Raw genomic sequence first — 18,501 nt, 5'->3', positions numbered from 1 at the left:
CGCCTTCAGACCTCACACAAGGGAAGAGAGGCCCTAACGCCCCTTCCACGGTGCGAAGAGTGGAACAGAGTATCGGCAAATACCAAGAAAGGACAGAAAGGAAAATAAAGTAGACCCCCTCTGAGGGCAAGGTAAGTACCAGGAAGATCTCAATATCTGGGATAAAACAACATGGCAGATAATGTAATTGCCCTCCCTGGGGAAGAAGAGACAATTAGCAGCAAACAGACAAACTGGGGATCCTGGGAGAGGAAACCACAACCACAGAGTCTCCCTGATACAGCGAGAATCCGTAACACTATTGCTTAGAAGGGAATAGATATGGAGATAATTTGGGATACATTTTGGGACGTATATGTAATTGGCTGCTGTCCCATATGATGTGTTTAGCTCATTGATTCTGGCGGGATTGCACCTTTCATACAGAGACAACCCCAATGATAACCAGTGTTATTCCTCCCTATGATACAGATCCTGTTCCTTGTCATCCCCAGGACAGGACGGCCAGTACTGCAAGAAGCCTCATGTCGTCACGCAGAAGGTACGTCTGCAATGTGACTGCAAGGGGAGGGAGTCATTGTCAGAAGTAGATTGTACGCTCTTTGGGTTAGAGTTTTTCTGCAGGCCCCCAGGATTATAATCTCGAAGTAGATTGTACACTAATTTTATTAAAGTATTATAGATTTTTCCTGTCCTTCAGTAGTCTTTGGGATGACAACTCAGTAGATTGTAAGTTCTTGGGCTCAGAGTATTATGGCTTCCCCCTGTACTCCTGCAGGCCCAGGATTCCTTGCACAAGTCCCTATTCCCCTCACATCACAGGAACAGGGCATGTAGTACTGCAGGAAGCCGAGCCTCATATAGGACCAGGTGAGTGTCCGGAGAGGGAGGTCATTCACTTTTGGACTTATCCTTCCTGTCCTATCTGAAAACCCACCAGCATCCCGTGGGGTCAACTCATGTAGTGATTTTATTGTAGGAATGAATCGAATGATATCGGGCCCCCCTAGGTGCACTGTGATCCACCCTTCACCACTTGGGTGCAATTCATTCCAGTAGCACATTAGGCTAGTATTTTACAGCCGTGCTATTCCAAGAGCAGCTTGGGGAATGCTAAAGTTTAGGAGCTTAATTGTAGCCCTCTTTTCTGGGCGCTTCCTCACTCCAGACTTAGACACACATATAGCCACACACTTTAAAGCCACACACTCTAATTCTATGTTCACTGCTAGAATATACCGTAGCTATATATTTTGAGTGTGTATACAGACAATATTGCGTCTCTGTTGTTCAACTCAAAATCCTCCTATCTCCTACCTAACTTTGTTATTCATGGCTGTCCAGGTTTATTTATTTATTTATGAAATGTTTCACCAGGAAGTAATACAGGGAGAGTTACCTCTCGTTTTCAAGCTTGTCCCTGGCACAGAGTGAGTGCAGCTGTGAAAGGGATCTAGTGTGATTTCTTTCAGTTAGGCCTCGGCCATGTTCCCTGCTGGCGTGCTGAGGCGCGCTGAGGCGCAGGGAAAGCGGGTGCTGTCCCTGGCCTTGCGGTTGCTTACCGCACGCACTGTCAGCAGCCGTCAGGGGGCGGGCCGGGGGCGGGCGCGTCACTGGCCGGGGGCGGGCCAGTGACGTCACGGAGCTGGTTCGCCCTCATTGGGCGAACCGCTCACGTGACTGGCCTGTCGCGCCGGCAAGCGGGGGAATTTAAAATTCCCCTAAGACCTGCGCTTCCGCAAGCGCGCGGAAGCGCAGGTGAGCCCCTACTAAAGCCACTCTAATTGTGGCTGCAGGGGCTCAGTGCTGAGCGGGAGCGCGCGTCAGCACGCTTCCGCCAGCAAGCGCTAAACATGGCCAAGGCCTTACACTCTGTGCGCTACAAATACATAGTCACATTAACTTAGCGGGGTCATTAAGATTGATCTGTGGGTGTTCATCGTAATGTTAACCTGCATCACCTACAGTTTCAGCAGAATTTCTCGCTTTGCGCATATCCCTCTCATCTTACGTGATCTGTACCGGCTTCCACTGATCAACCGGGTTCGCTTCATGTTGGCCTTTAAAACCTTGCAAGGTCAGGGCATGCCCATCTGCTGTCTCTTTTGAAGTTGCGGAGGGATACTGGGTCTTCCCACGTTCTCAGGGGGTTTTGCCTCTCTGTGCCAAGGGCACTGCACCCTATGCTGGGTGGTTGGGTGGGCGAGGCTTCATGTCTGCAGCTTCAGAGGTCTGGAACTCTGGTGTATATCTACTTTACCACTGTTTGGGGCTCAGTGTAAGACTTAGCTCTTCCTTCTCGCTTTTCCTGTCTAACGTAACAATTGTACAATATATCGTTTTAATTTGTTTAACTGTAAATTATTGCGATGCCCCCTTAAGTATAGGTGTGTGTTTACTCAAAAATAAGTGATGATCATGAATTTGGCTGCTCTCTAATGTAAACCTACATCACCCCATCTCTTCCCACTCGTCTGTTTCGCCCCCAGCCGACTCTGCTACCCTTCTCCGTCACCCTTCTCCTCTGCTGCAGTCGCCACACAAAATCGAGCTCTCTTCGCCAACATTCATTTATTTATAATATATTTTATCTGAAAGTTCGCTGTGGGGCTGCATATGGCTATTTATGACCAGTCATTATTGCAACATCAGCCATCTAGATAGCAACCTATATTTCTGGCCCCTCTACATCTTGGTGCATATTCATCCTGGCCAACGATACAGGACATGTACCTATTCATGCGAGAGATATACTCATAGTTTGGCCTTTGCTGCCTCCTAATTAACGTGTGTCTATATCCATGTTACACCGGAAACCTATGTATGCTGGTCTCTTCTCTTTTGATTTTGGTGCCTCCCGGCGGTATTTGAGCTACAGTATAAGGGAAGCTCTGGATCACTCCCCTGACAGTTTACTATACTCCTTTATATACTTACCATATTTGACAGTGCCCTCCAAACATTGTTTACCTTTGGTTGTCCGTGACGACGTCTATTCCGCCGGACACCTTTCTATTGGCTGCCTTCTCTAGCTCCACCCATGCTACAGGGTATATCTGATACACGGAAGCAGCTATACGTGACTCCTCCCCCCAGAAGCGTGACTCGTCACGCGAAACGTGCGTTGGGGCGTAGTGACATCATGCCAGTGACGCTCACGAGCGAGAAAGAGATTGGAAGTTTAGAGCCACTGGGAGACACTGCTGTATTGGGGCTGTGTTTATACTGTATATACCTTCCATGGTTTTTGTGCCTTTCAGTGCATTCTAATGCTCTGTATATTTACCAGCATATACTACTGACTGTGCATATATCTATTTGGGGGTACCTGTATGGATCAATCACTCCTACACCATAGATACTCCATCTGGCACCTAAACAGATAATTATATGGACATTATTGTTCCCAGCCGCTGCATACACCTTGCCTAATGCCGATGGTCTCCCGTGGCTGCATACAGCAATCGGCTTTCTAGGGGTATTTATATTGAGGCCCTCCGGCTCCTACCCTGCATTTTCCCGACCAGCCTTCTTATTGATTGACATTTTGTTATCAATGTATATAATTATCACGCTTTTCGGCGTTCTCGTTTACTATTAAAATGTTATTATTTTTGTTTTTAACAATTAGAACGTACAGTTCCGCTCACCCTTTTATGCATATGTACTAAGGCAGGGGTGTGCAAAGTGGGGCCGGAGGATTTTCAGGGGTGTGTGGTGGCTACAGAGGTCCCGCGCTCTCCCCCAAAACATTTAAATCAAATGCCGAGGGGACTGCGCGATGCCCCTGCAGCTTCTCCTTACCTGATCTTCGGCGACACGTAGCCATGGTAACCGGCGTCAAATGATGCCGCGGGGTCACGTGACTTCACATGACACCATGATGTTATTTGACGCCGGAGCCGAGAAGGAGGGGGGGTGCGAGCCGGGAGGTAAGTACTCGGGGGGGCTACTTTTCTGGGGATATTTGTATGTCATTACCCTATATTTGACTCCCCTTCAATTTTAACTCGACTCCAATCTAAATATTTTGGTAATTGGTTTGTAATTATAGAGATATTTGTAGCAGAATCCCCTGTATGTTCTTTTTACCTTTTTAGATACCGTTTTGTGTAATAAAAGATATGACAGATCAGAGGGGCTTCCTGTTTGCACTCGTGTTTTGGCAGAAGTGTATACAGTATGTGACCCTATAAACCTTCTTCACACCCGGCTTGGCAGCGTGACACTAGTGCAGCGTCCTGGGTAAGAATCACTGAGCTGTTAGCAATAGATACAACGGATAGAAAAGACACTACACATAGGTTTGATTAAAGAGAGTATTTTATTTAAATAATTAATCTCTTTGCTGGGAGGGGCCTGCAGCACATTGCAGAGCGATATAGTAACACGCAGAGCAATGCATTGCAGGCCCCTCCGGCAGCAAAGGGGTGAAGACCAATGCAGGGAGTATAAAGATCTCACTGATAATTCATGCACAAAGGGCAGTTTGTTGCTGTGATCCAGAGGAAGGCGAAACATAACCCCTGCTGTGCAATGGGGGAAAAAAATTCCTTCCTGACCCCATTAAATGGCGATCGGATGGTCCCTGGATCACTGCGCAGTGAGATCAGATGGAGCAGCACAGATCAGCGTTGTTATACACAGGGCACACTCAGTATATAGAGATGCGGGTGATGGGGCCCTTGTGCCCCTGTGTATAACTCACCTGCTCCCCAATTCCCCTGCATATCTATCCCATTCACCCCTTTTCCTCCCGCACACCTCGCAGGGCCGGCCGTCCATTAGGCGGTCGCCTAGCGCGCTAAGGTCCTAGGGGCGCATTAATAATCATTATTATTTTTTCCTCTTATTATTTTATTTATTTATCTTTTTTAAATTATTTTTCTTTTTTTTGTCCAGTATTTTGGCGCCCTTTCATTTTGCGTCGCGCTGGGGTGCGGTCGCACCCCCTGCAGGCCCGATAGCTACGCCTCTGTTTATTATTTTATTTATCTTATTATTTTTTTATACATCTAGGGCCATAACTGAAACTCCCAGCTGGTGCGCATAAAACCAGCGCATTGCCCGTTCTTCTTCTTCTCTCTCACGTGCCTGCCTGTCCCGCAGCCTTTGTGCTCTTATCTCCCTCCTGCGGTCAAACCATCTTCTCAGGGTCCCTAGAATACCCCTAATTCTCTGCACTGGCCCCTCTGCTACCTGCTTCTGGAATCTTCTCCCCAGCCTGAGACAGGGGAAGCACCACATCCCTCTACATCTGGCTTCCACCTCGTCACCCCACGTGTCGTGCGACTCGTCATCCGTCTCGACGTTTGCCTCGTCGTCCGCCTCGTAGCCCGCCTCGTCGTCTGGTGGCACAAAGCGCAACACCTTCGTGCATGTCCTGATCTGCAGGAGACATGAAGTGTTTGTAACCAGGGACAGTGATACTCTGTATCGCAAGAGCTCCTGTGCCACTTATACCCCCTCTCCAATACCCCGTTATACCCACCTCCCCAGGCCCATTACCCCATTATACCCACCTACCCAGGCCCAGTACCCATTGTATACCCCTCCGCAGAACTCCGTTATATGCCCCTCCCCAGGATCCTTTACACACACCCTCCCCAGACGCAGTACGCCCTACGGTGGAGGTGTAATGTCACATGGGTAGTGGAAGGTTTCCCAGAGAAGGTGTCCATGGGTCACAGCTGTTTCATCATCTTGGACGAGAAGTCTCCCTACTCTCTGCCTTTCCTTTCTCTCTCCTGTCAGTCTCTCTCCCTTTAATCTTATCTCTTTTATTTATCTCTGTCTCTCCTTATTTTTGTTTCTATGTATTTCTCTCCCCCCCCCCCCCATTTAATAGGGGCACAAACCTCAGATTTGGGGAACGCTCCCATCGCATGAGACCCGAGGAAACAGGGACCCACTAACCTTCATTAAAACATCTCCAGCAGATTCTGTATTATTACACTGTAAAGTGTTGCAGACTTTTCCATAAATAGTACAACAGCTAATAGCACCGTGTGTGCGGCAGATTCACAACTATGCCATTCCCATTTACCCGTGAAGTGCGTTTTTTATCTTCTTCCTCCTCGCTGTCAAACTCCTCCCATGCCTATGATACAGAGGATAGTAATGTGATCACATGTATTCCTCACTCCCATACATGTCCTGGTGCTGTATGGGGGGATCGACGGTTAAGCCAATTGTCCACAGCATTCAAACAGTAACAATCTTCACAACCCAACGTTGCTTCGCAATGTTAGCAACGCTTCAGAGTAATAGACTCATTCAAGGCCCATTCCCCGACAGGGGGAGATAGCCGGGGGATAGCCGGGACAGGTATCTGTGAGGGGCCTGGCCGGCACTGCAAGTTGGGCCTGACCTCTATCCTGGCCGGCTGCCAATCCTCTCGTGGCCGGGTCCCGGATCTCCCTCAGCTGCAGGCCTCTTCTTTCTGTCCCACACCGAGCTTCCAATGCCAGCGCACCTCTCTGATGTTAGCGTGCCGGTAGTAAGCTAAGCCCAGTCTCCGGCGTGCGCGCCAGCGTTAAAAGCACATGGGACAGAGAGACCTGCAGCTGAGGGGAGAGCCGGGGCCCGGCCGCGAGAAGTCCTGCAGCCGGGCCTGGCCACAAGGTAAGTCTGGCTTTTTTTAAAGTATTGGGGGTGGTGTTATATGCATTGTTTTTTTTTAAATATATATTGGGAGCTTTTTAATATGCATTGGGCTATTTTTTATATGTATTGTTTTTTTTTATGCATTATGTTTTTTTATATGTATTGTTTTTTATATGCACTGGGGTTTGTTTATATGCATTGGTTTTTTTTTAATATGTTTTTTTTATAAGCATTGTTTTTTTTGTACACCGAGAGGGTGCGTGTGTAGTGAGAATGAGAGGGAGCATATGTCTGTATGTGTGTATAAAACCGTTAGTGTGTGTTTCTGAGTGAGTTTGTGTTACTGTCTGACAGTTACTGTGTTTGTAAAGCATAATGAGAAGTATGATTGTGTGTGTGTGTATGTATACATGTATATATATCTTGTAGTGTGTGTCTGTGCTTGTACAAGAGTATCAATCTGTGCGTATTTTAGTGGGAGTGTGTGAATATGACTGATTGTGCGTTTCTATTTTAGGAGTAGGAACCTGTTGGTACTCCGTTCCTGCAGTTTTTTAGGAGCAGGAACGTGTGTGTGTATATATAGGACCGAAACGCTGTGCCGCTATCTCTCTCTCTCTTGCTCTATTACACACATCCCTACCTCAACACACACACACCTACCTCAACACACACACCTATACACACACACATCTACCAACACACCTTTTGTAGGACTCTAGCACTGTAGCAGTGAAAGTCTTAGCAAACACATGGAGATACAGCGAGACATAAAGAGACACAAGATACACTCAAAGGGAACATGAAAAGTGACAGATCTACTATAACAAGTGACAGACATGCGCAGAGTTAATAAGAAAAGAGACAGTCGGATACACACAGGGAAGTGATGATATAGATAACCTGTATCAGTGACAGACTTCAGGACAAGTTACAATAAAAGCCAGACACACTCCGGGTAACAACGTTTTATTTAAATACCTGGAATCTTGACACCCTCCGCCTTCAGTGTGGGAAAGGCTGAGGCTTTGGGATCTAAGGCTAAGGCCCGGTAACTCTGCTGCAACGCGCGCCCGCGAGATTGGCGGCGCGTGCAGCTGATTCCCTGGTCTGCAGCTCACTGCAGAAAGAGAGACCGGGGTGGGGGCGTGGCGGGGGAGTGACGGGGGCCGGCCATGACGTCACCCGGCAGATTCGCCCTCATTGGCTGAACCACGGGGGGCGTGCCTTATCACTCGTCGCGAGTCCTGCTCTCAATTCTATTGAGAGCAGGAGCAGCTCTCGCCCCGGCGCTGCAGCCCCCCTCGCAGCGGTCCCTGCGCCATTGAGGGGAGGGCTCTCGTCCGTGCAGCGTCCGCTACAGCGGACGCTGTAGTAGGCAGCGGGGTCAAGGCCTAAATGTGTGCGGTTCTCTGTGCCTGGGGAGACCCCTAAATTTTCTCTTTGTCTGGAGAGACCACTAAATGTTCTCCCTGCCTGGGGAGACCACGAATTGTTCTCTGTGTCTGGGGAGACCCCTAAATGTTCTCTCTGTGTCTAGGGAGAACCCCCAAATTTTCTCTCTGTGTTTGGGGAGACCCCTAAATGTTCTCCCTGTGTCTGGGGAGACCCCTAAATGTTCTCCCTGTGTCTGGGGAGACCCCTATATGTTCTCCCTGTGTCTGGGGAGACCCCTAAATGTTTTCTGTGCCAGGGGAGACCCTGAAATGTTCTCTGTGTCTGGGGAGACCCCTACATTTTCTCTCTACGTCTGGAGAGACCCATAAATGTTCTCTCTTTGCCTGGGGAGACCACGCATTGTTCTCTGTGTCTGGGGAGACCCCTAAATGTTCTCTCTGTGTCTGGAGATACCCCTAAATGTTTTCTCTTTGCCTGGGGAGACCAGGAATTGTTCTCTGTGTCTGGGGAGACCCCTAAATATTCTCTCTGTGTCTAGGGAGACCCCTAAATGTTCTCTCTTATTTTTGGGGAGACGCCTAAATGTTCCCTGTGTCTGGAGATACCCCTAAATGTTCTCCCTGTGTCTGGGGAGACCCCTAAATGTTCTCCCTGTGTCTGAGGAGACCCCTAAATGTTTTCTGCGTCAGGGGAGACCCCTAATAAATATTCCCTAGTGTAGCTTGCTTCAAAATAACCCAGAAAAGTAGCCTTGAGCCCTCGGTGACCGGGCGCTATGACCAGAGGGACTAGGCTCTCTCTTACCTGTGAGTGTGGACTACGTCCCCCATGGCCTCCCCCCCCCTCGCCCCCTCTGGCAGTGATGGGGACACGGCCGGGAGAAGGGCCAGGGAGGTTAGAATTAGACAGAGGCGCGGGGTCAGGCTACGCCCTGCCATGAGAGTGCCCCCACCCTGCCCTTTATTGTGAATACTGGTAAATATGTCGGTTGTACGTGTTTAAAATAAAAAAAAGAATAAATAAACAATGAAAATGAATAACAGAAATAAAATAAAAGGTGGCTGGGAGTGGCGAGTGGGCGCGGCTCATTTACACGTGCGTTCCTGGGGCCCATTCTCGCCAGATGGCCGGGGTGGGGCCCGGCTAGGGGGGAGTTACGGCCATTGGTTCGGGTACCTTTGGCTTTACCCAATGAGCGAGCACTCTGGCAGGGGGTGGCACTTATTAGGTTAATTGAAGTTTTAATAAAAAGCCGCGGCCTCACACCGCCAGACCTCGTTTTTGTGGTTATTTATGTATTGGTTATGGTGGGGTTTGGGACGCCAAGTGTAGAAGGGAAGGGGGGGGGGGAGGGGGAGTCTCACAGTCTCCGAGGTCATGTTTTTATTTATAAAATATTTTACCAGGAAAAAATACATTGAGTTCCCTCTGGTTTCCTAGCATGTCCTGGGGGAGTTATCACAGAGACACAGAAGCGTCGCTGAGTTTGGGTTAGTAACTCCCTTAACCTCTCAGCAGTTGGCGCTTAACGCGTTAAAAACAAGCGTTGCTATTTCTCTGCATGAAGTTGCAGGTAACTGGAAGAGTTACACAGTGACGCCTATTTCATCACTCACCTTCACCCGATCCGGTCTTTTTTTCGGTTTTTTTCTCGGTCTCATGTCCGAGTCTTCGCTTAACCATTCTTCGTCTAACCATTTTTCGCCTTCACTCTGTATGCAGGACAATGCTTTAAGACAGGGTTGCACAACCCTTTTCCCCTGTTCCCCCCTGTTCCCCCCTCCCCACCTTGTCTCCGACGTTCTGATGTAACCACATCATGTGATGTCATGTTGCTATGGCAATACCACATCATGTGACGCAACGTTGCTGTCGCCAGTAGCCACAAGAGACAAGGAAAGGGAACTTACAGAGGCCTTGCGCGCGATCGCCGGCATTTAATTTAAATGCTGTGGGAAGAGCGAGGGGCCTCTGTAGGCGCCAAGCCCCTCCTCCCCAAGAAAATGTCGCGCCCCTCGGTTTGCACACTCCTGCTTTAAGAGATATTCTGGGGCCCTCCAACTCCTCCATCGGACCCTTTCTCATACTGACTGGCCTTGCAGTGCTCAGTATTACCTGCTATGATGCCTCTCAAAATACCATGCTAACTCATTCTGAACATACATGTGTCCTTTCTACATGTTACTCAGCTTGGGCCACAGAAGAATAATGCGTGGTGCTAAGAACTGTATACGGCTATAATGATAATGTTATGAAGATAATGAATCCTATATGAAGGCTGGGATATATTCTTGATTGTAGGGGGGTACTGGGTGTGGTATCCTAGTTGGTAAACCACCATAGATGGCACTCATTGTCCAGGATCCCAAAGGCTAATGATTACCCCAATAAATAGTACCCTAATCCTTTTGTGGAATAATGATATGACCAGGTAGCAAGCAAGAAAACTCACGAGTCTGCTGCAGCGTCCACGTTGATCATGCCTTGATAAAGTGCTCTGTGTAGCACGAAACATGTTGGTACGGTAATGCCTTGCCCTTTCTCCTTCCATGACTATTACATTTTTTATGGATAACGCACTTCCCTCCTAATTTCTTGTTCGGATGATTCCGGTTGTGCTCTGCCATTGTTCTCTCTTATCTGTACAGTATGGGCCACAGACAGCTTTCCCGGGGCCCAGGACTAGTTTCCACCGGGGACCCTCACCCATGGGTCGGCAACCTTGCGAGAACCCCCCTCCCCCCAACCTGTTTTCTCTTGCACTGCCATAGACTACAACATTTCGGCCTGCTGGTCTTTCTCAGGTAAAGTGGCTAAACCCACTAAAGCTAGTAAACAAACGCCAGCAGTCAAAACGTTGTAGTCTGTGGCACAATAAATTATCTTTTTTGATTCAAATCCGTGGGCCCTTTTCCATCAATCATATTGTATACATTGGACAAAATGCCGGTCTTCCCTGGGACTAAAGAGCACCGTTAAAAGTATGCAGCAAATCCCCATCATTTCTGCGTTCTCTTACTCTGCCCCATTCTCACACACCACCTTGCTCTCTCACCCCCCTCTTACACTCCCCGTCACCCTTTCGTTCCCCAAAGGTTGTCCTTTAATTAGATCTTACCTCAGGTGTCGCCATCTCCCTTGGAAATGTTCTGTCTTTAAGCTGTGTGGCGCCTCTTGATCCGAACTTTCTTAGCTGACCCCTTTAGGTTTCGGCTCCGAGGGTCTAAAAAATAAGGGACTCCGAAAAGGTGTTAAATATATGCACGGGTCCTAATGGGGCACTGAGGGGGAGACTTAAATACTAGTAAATATAATCTACTGTGCTAACAAATATAATCTATTAAACAACTAAATATAATCTATCAAACTACTAAATATAATCTATCAAACTATGAAATATAATCTATTAAACTAAGTAAATATCTATTAAACTAAATAAATATAATCTATTAAACTAAATAAATATAATCTATTAAACTAAATAAATATCTATTAAACTAAATAAATATCTATTAAACTAAATAAATATAATCTATTTAAAAACAATACAATAAAAAGCTGGAGAAATGATACGTCAACCAAGCCACAGATGTGATGCCAATGAGCGTTGAACTCCTTGTAGATCCACCGTCAGCTGGTTGTGGCAGAAAGTGGTGACATGCAGTAGAACAGAGTGGTTGAGCTGTAACCACGGCAGTCAGGTCAGAAATAAACACAATATTTTTTGAAATTTAGAATGAGAATGTTCAGTATGTCACATTCTGGGCTCAGACTCTGAGCCCTGTCAGATGTTAGCAGCTTGTGATAATAGAAGATATCCATATACTGGGATGTGATAAGAGACATGGGGGCCAATGCAGTAACTTGCGAGAAGGCAGAATTTGCCTGTTTTATTGCGAGATTGGCATGTAGTATGCTGTTGATGCCGGTATGTGTGCGAGTTAACTGAAAAACGGCATATGCAATTGTTGCCGGAAATCAAGCGCCGGCGGGGTGGCGAGAATGGCTATTTCGCCATATTAAGCAGCACTCTGAATTCAGTAGATGCCGAGTGAGATCTCGGGGGTGCGCGGGAGAAACTCCTTGCGAGAAAAGCGCCAAAAAGCTGCGGCAATACAAGAAGGCACCAACAAGCAGGCGAGAGCCGAACATTTCAGCTGCTAGTGACGTTGTTGTGTCATTGTACTGTTGCTGCTGGCAGCGCAGCTTCAATTGTATTACATGTCATTCAGAACCTGTTACATGTGTTGTTTATAATAAAATACATTATTAATGTTAGCCAAAGGTGTCTGTCTTGTGAATGACAAGAAGCAGGTATGTTCCTAAAACTATCTATTGAGGGACAGCGCTGTGAAAGCCTTGCTAATGTCACTAGCAGCAAGAAACACACTGCTGTGAGTAACAGAATGCGTCAAACTATCATGAGGTGATTTTTTCATGTTCAAAAGTTGCCGCCAAATTCTCCTTCAATACAGATACATGACGTCATCCCCCTCTTGCTGCATGCACGCGCTACAGTACACACAGCAACTCACTGAAATGTTAGCTTTGCAACAGAGTCCAACACACAGACACAAATGTACATGAAATGTCACAAGACACATGCACACATGTATCACCTCTTCACGTGTCAAAGAACAGAAGACACAACTGTAGCACTGCACCAGGTATGTTTCTAAAAGTATCTAATTAGGGACAGCAGTAAAAGGTTTGCTAATCTCAGTAACAGCAAGACAGTCACTACCGTGAGTAACTGAATGCTTTAAGCAAGAAGGAGGTTTTTTATTTATGTGCAGAGGTTGACGCCACATTCAAGTGAAATACATACACATGCAGTCATCCGCCACTGACTGCAGGAACGCGGAGCGCTGCGCCTTGTACTCGCAACATGTGCAACTCACCAATTTCCCTCACAATCGCCATTTACTGCATTTAGCGGCAAATTCCCGGCAAACACAGGAGATGTAAGCGTGCTGCCGACACACACATATCGCAAATTGCTGCATAGGCCCCATGGTCTTTTAATACTGTGTCTCATAACCTGCTTTATATGAAGTATCATTTTACACTAATTAATAGAGATGCTACATTTTGAAAAATAGCGCTTCTTGCGACATTGTTCATTTTCTATACAAATGATCAATTAAAACGTTGAATAAAATTTTATAAAATGTTATATGTGTGTAATATATATATACACACATAGTATGATATATATAAATATATATATGTATATGTATATGTATATATATATATATATATATATATATATATATATATATATATATATATATATATATATAGGCAATACGATACCGTTTGGAAACGAAATCAGCAGGCAGCACTCCAGAATTGAACGAACAAGTGTATTGAAAAAATAAAATAAACACAAAACCAACGTTTCGGTCCACGAATGGGACCTTTGTCAAGGTGGTGCACCACTGGAGTGCTGCCTGCTGATTTCGTTTCCAAACGGTATCGTATTGCTTATTCTTCATTATAGGATCTGCACCCACACCAGTGACTATTATTACGGAGTGCTTTTTGTTCTTTTTCTATGATATATATATATATATGGGGGGGTGGGAGATTTTTTTGACGGGACGCGGGCGGTTGCAGAGGCCCCGCGCACGTCCCTGAGGCATTAAAATTAAATGTTGGGATATCGCGTGAGGCCTCTGCAATGCTATTACTTACCTTGACTCTGCCGGCGTCACTCTGTCCATGGCAATGCGGTGTCAAATGACGCTGCAGGTCACGTGATGCCGCATCAAGGTAAGGTGGGGGGAGGGTGTTTAATAATAAACACTATGAATGGACCATACTGGAGACCGCATGGACAGGGGAGCAGATATTCTATATGTGCAGACAAACAGTCTATATGTCCTACCACTGGATATGACACTCCATTGGAGTGGGAGGTAACCGTATCCCCTTTCTTACGATGTTTACACGTAAGGCACCGTGTTCTCCCACAGGGGGAATTACCATTTGGGGAAGGTCCATTCATTAAACTCCCCTTGTTTTCTGTTCTTAACCTGCGAGGTGCTTTCATAGTTTGATACTTCCCGCTTTTTGAAATACAATTGGTATCTTAGGTGGTAGTTTATATCGAATGATAGGATCATGTAGTATAATCCCGCAGTATTTATTAAGGATTTCTTTCATGCTGAATGCTGTATTATTTATTGGGTGATGAATATGGGAACACCTGTAGTTGTTGTTGATAATATAACTTTCCGCTCACCTGTTTTTTAGTCTCATATTTCTTTCTTGATTTTTCCAAAAGAGTTTTTCGCTCCGTCCGTTTTGCTGCTCTAATGCCCTTTGAATGATTTTGATATCATAACCTCTCTCTACAAATCTGCTTACCAGGGTTTGTTCCTGTATATACACACACGTGTGTATACAGTATATATTTACACAAGAAAAAAATCATGTGTGCGCTGTGCACGCGCATTTTAAGTGAAACTTCTTTGTCTTTTGTCACAGAAATTGTATTTGTGATGGTGATGTTTTTAATTAAAAATCAAAACACAATTTCAGTTCCAACACAAAGAAGTTTGACCACGTGTTTTAGCTATTTGCACGTCTATATTTATAGTAACTGAATTCCTTGTGTCTGTATGTATCAGTCAGCGTGTGTCAGTCAGTGTGTGTGTGCGTGTCTCTCTGAGTGTGGTGTACATGTCCCTCTATGTGTCGTGTTCTGCCCCCCCCCCACCCCTCTCTCTCCTGACTCCCCCTACCCCGGCAGAGCTGCGGACACGGGGGACTCTGTCTGAGTCTCCTCCCTCATCCCCCAACCCGCCCCCACCGGTGGAACTGCGTGTTGTGTATCCTGCTGCAGCCAGCCCCCCGGCGGAGGTAAGGGGACACGGGGGAGGAGAGTGCTCGGCAGCTCACTGGGGGGGATAGGAACATAACTCGGGGGGCGATGTTCGGCGCGTCACTGGGGTGTGTGTGTGTCAGTCAGTGTATGTGTGTGTGTCAGTCAGTGTATGTGTGTGTGTCAGTCAGTGTATGTGTGTGTGTCTGTGTCAGTCAGTGTATGATGTGTATGTCTCTCTGTCTGGTGTCCTGCCCCCCCTTTCCTGACCCCCCCACCGGAGCTGCGGACACAGGGGGCTCTGTCTGAGTTTCCTGAGCAGCAGCCCCACCCCCCTCCGGAGGTACACGAACGGAGCAGCCCCCATTCTCTACCCCCGGCGGAGCTGCGGACATGGCTGTGTGTCCTGCTGCAGCCAGGCCCCTGGTGGAGGTACAGGGCACTGAAGGGCACGCTCAGCGCTCCTCCTCCCCCTGGCAGTGGTGCGTGGGACGAGAATCGCATATAGAGATTTGCATAGTTTGGGCTGAACCCCGTGCCCATGGCCGTTCCATAGATCTGTAAATAACATGTGTTGTCAAACAGAAAATAATTGTGTTTTAAAATGAAATCAATTCTAGCAAAAACACTTTTTGTATGGAGGTAAGGGAATTGTCAAAATCTAGCCAGAATGTAATAGCTTTAATCCCCCTGGAATGGTCAATGCAGGTGTAAAGGGACGATACGTCGCATGTAGCCCATAAATATGAGGGCTTCCATTTAACCACTGAGATGGAATCGACGCGGTGCATGGTGTCTCTAATATGGCATTTTAGTTTCGTGACCAAAGGTTGTAAATAATGGTCCACATATTGAGACAACCCACAATCTTTTGAGAAAGTCACATATTGTGACGAAACACGTCAGGACTCTTAGACATTGTCATCACGCAGGAGTCATCCTTCGTCTGAGCTGACTCAGTGTGTGTCCAGACCCCAGGATTTCCAGCAGACAGCTACTGGGACTGCTTTGTCTGCATCATGCCACCTGATGAGAGTGGGGGGGGGAGGGATAGTGGAGTGGGGGGTGAGAGTGGAGTGACGGGGGAGAGTGGAGGGGGAGGAAGGGAGAGTGGAGGGGGGGGAAGGGAGAGTGGAGGGGGGAGGAAGAGTGAAGGGGGGGAAGGGAGAGTGAAGGGGGGGGAAGGGAGGGTGGAGGGGGGGGATGGGAGAGTGGAGGGGGCGGGAAGGGAGAGTGGAGGGGGGGGGAAGGGAGAGTGGAGGGGAAGGGAGAGTGGAGGGGGGGAAGGGAAAGTGGGGGGGAAGGGAGAGTTGAGGTGGGGAGAGTGGAGGGGAAGGGAGAGTGGAGGGGGGGTGCTGTCGGACGGACTTATCTAGAGTGAATGTGTGGCAGACTGGGTTCGTCTCAGGCAATTTCTGGTCAATAGCCGGCATTTAGCGGGGTGAAGAGACTGCAGCCTCCCCATCTACTGCGGGTGTGCTGTAGAAGGTAGGGGAGGAAGGGGAGTGAGTGATTTATCTAATTCCCTGTGTTTAACTGATAGCGCCTCTACCTTCTCCCACATCCTGACCTCCGCCCTGAGCCTGCAGAAATCACACAGATGGATAACAGCCTCCCCCCCGCCCGGGGGGCGCTCTCCTAGCCCGCCTCTTCTGCCTCCTTGTGACAAGAGGAATGCGGCGCTGTGCGGTCTAGGCGCTTTGATGACGTAGTTGACGCGACGCCCTCCCCCAGAAGTGGCAAAGCAGAGAGATGCCGCCGAAAGGAAAGAGCGGCGGGAAGGGAGGGAAAGGTACAGGGAGGAGGGGAGAGGGGTGCGCGCTAACGGGAGCCGCAGTGTCACATCTGGCATCCCGACCGTAAACATTGATAGTCAGGATTGTAACCACCGCCCTGTGGATCACACACACACACACCTATACTGTAGATTGTTTTGTGTTTTTGACCATGTTGTCATCTTTGTGTGTGTATGCATATATGTATATATTTTTTTCTTTTTTTTTCTCCTCACGAGCAATATAGTGCAAAAGAGCGCTACCTTAAGTGTTAATTTAAAAACATATATATATTATAGATAGAAGTGAAGTGGTCATAAAGTGAGACCGAATGTCAGGTGCATGAGGTATGATCATCGAAGCGAGAGGATTAATAAAGTGTGTAATGTTTGTTAGTGTTAATGATTTAATAAATTATATAAATGTTAAAGACAACCGTAAATGGATATGAACAAATAGATATATACTGTATTGGCCTGAATATAGTGCTATGTTTAGGGGTATCAAAAATGTAAAATATATTTATTGTCAATCAGACATAACAAACAAGGAGGTAAAAACCCTTCAACGCGTTTCACACAACAAGGTGCTTTATCAAGGAGTAAGGTACAATACATTGGGGGACCCATTTATACCATATATCACATGTATAATGAATTAGTTGAATTTCGCGCCAAAAACGCATATGTATGACGTCATAAATGCACCCATGTTTACCTCTTTGAAAATACATGTCTGAGGGCATTGCCATCCCTCGCCAGTCACGCCCCCTAGTGACGTCACTACCAATCCACTTCCTAGCACGGCCAGCTGGAGAGACAGGCACACCTCCTCTTAGAGTAGGGCTAGCTACTTCAAGGAGACATATCGCCAACTTGGAGATGTTACCACCTACTCTGGGCTACCAGGTGATCCCTCGGACTCCTTTCTTGGAGTCTTTCTAGACTTGATCGAACTAGGTAAAACAATTAAAGTTTTGAGTCAAAAAGAGATTAAATATTTGGTGAATCCATGTCCGGTGATCCCTGCATTCCACCATCTCCCAAAAAACATAATACCACCGGCCTCCACCGAGAGACTTGAAATGGACAGATCTCACAGAGCCCTGAGACCAAGAGATTGTGAAGGGAGAGGACCCAGAGATATTATAACTAGGCTGCACTATTTTTCAGTAAAGGAGGAGATTCTCCACAAAACTAGAAATCTCAATACAATCAGATTCCAGGAAACAGATCTTCACTGATATCGCCCCAATAACGCTGGCTAAACGTCATTGATTAAGGGAAATAACAAGCCTTTTGAGAAGCCAAGGGATCAGGTACAGATGGGGGTTCCCGTTCCACCTTCAGACCTCACACAAGGGAAGAGAGGCCCTAACGCCCCTTCCACGGTGCGAAGAGTGGAACAGAGTATCGGCAAATACCAAGAAAGGACAGAAAGAAAGTAGACCCCCTCTGAGGGCAAGGTAAGTACTAGGAAGATCTCAATATCTGGGATAAAACAACATGGCAGATAATGTAATTGCCCTCCCTGGGGAAGAAGAGACAATTAGCAGCAAACAGACAAACTGGGGATCCTGGGAGAGGAAACAACAACCACAGAGTCTCCCTGATACAGCGAGACTCCGTAACACTATTGTTTAGAAGGGAATAGATATGGAGATAATTTGGGATACATTTTGGGACATTTATGTAATTGGCTGCTGTCCCATATGATGTGTTTAGCTCATTGATTCTGGCGGGATTGCACCTATAATACAGAGACGACCCCAATGATAACCAGTGTTATTCCTCCCTATGATACAGATCCTGTTCCTTGTCATCCCCAGGACAGGACGGCCAGTACTGCAGGAAGCCTCATGTCGTCACACAGAAGGTACGCCTGCAATGTGAC

At 47.1% G+C, this 18,501-nt stretch overlaps 1 protein-coding gene across 1 annotated transcript in view; it reads left to right on the top strand.

The window, feature by feature from the left end:
- Positions 1-493: 493 nt before the first annotated feature.
- PIN4 (peptidylprolyl cis/trans isomerase, NIMA-interacting 4) overlaps positions 494-18,501 on the top strand; it is a 41,857-nt gene continuing 23,849 nt past the window's right edge. Inside the window, exons 1-2 of the mRNA XM_075572971.1 lie at positions 494-541; positions 18,437-18,483. Coding sequence (XP_075429086.1) covers positions 18,467-18,483 — 17 coding nt within the window. The 5' untranslated portion in view covers positions 494-541; positions 18,437-18,466. The remainder of the gene's footprint in view (positions 542-18,436; positions 18,484-18,501) is intronic.

The sequence above is a fragment of the Ascaphus truei genome, chromosome 16 (genome assembly GCF_040206685.1).
Source record: "Ascaphus truei isolate aAscTru1 chromosome 16, aAscTru1.hap1, whole genome shotgun sequence".
Lineage (NCBI taxonomy): Eukaryota > Metazoa > Chordata > Amphibia > Anura > Ascaphidae > Ascaphus > Ascaphus truei.
This window is presented reverse-complemented; position numbering and strand designations above follow the sequence as displayed.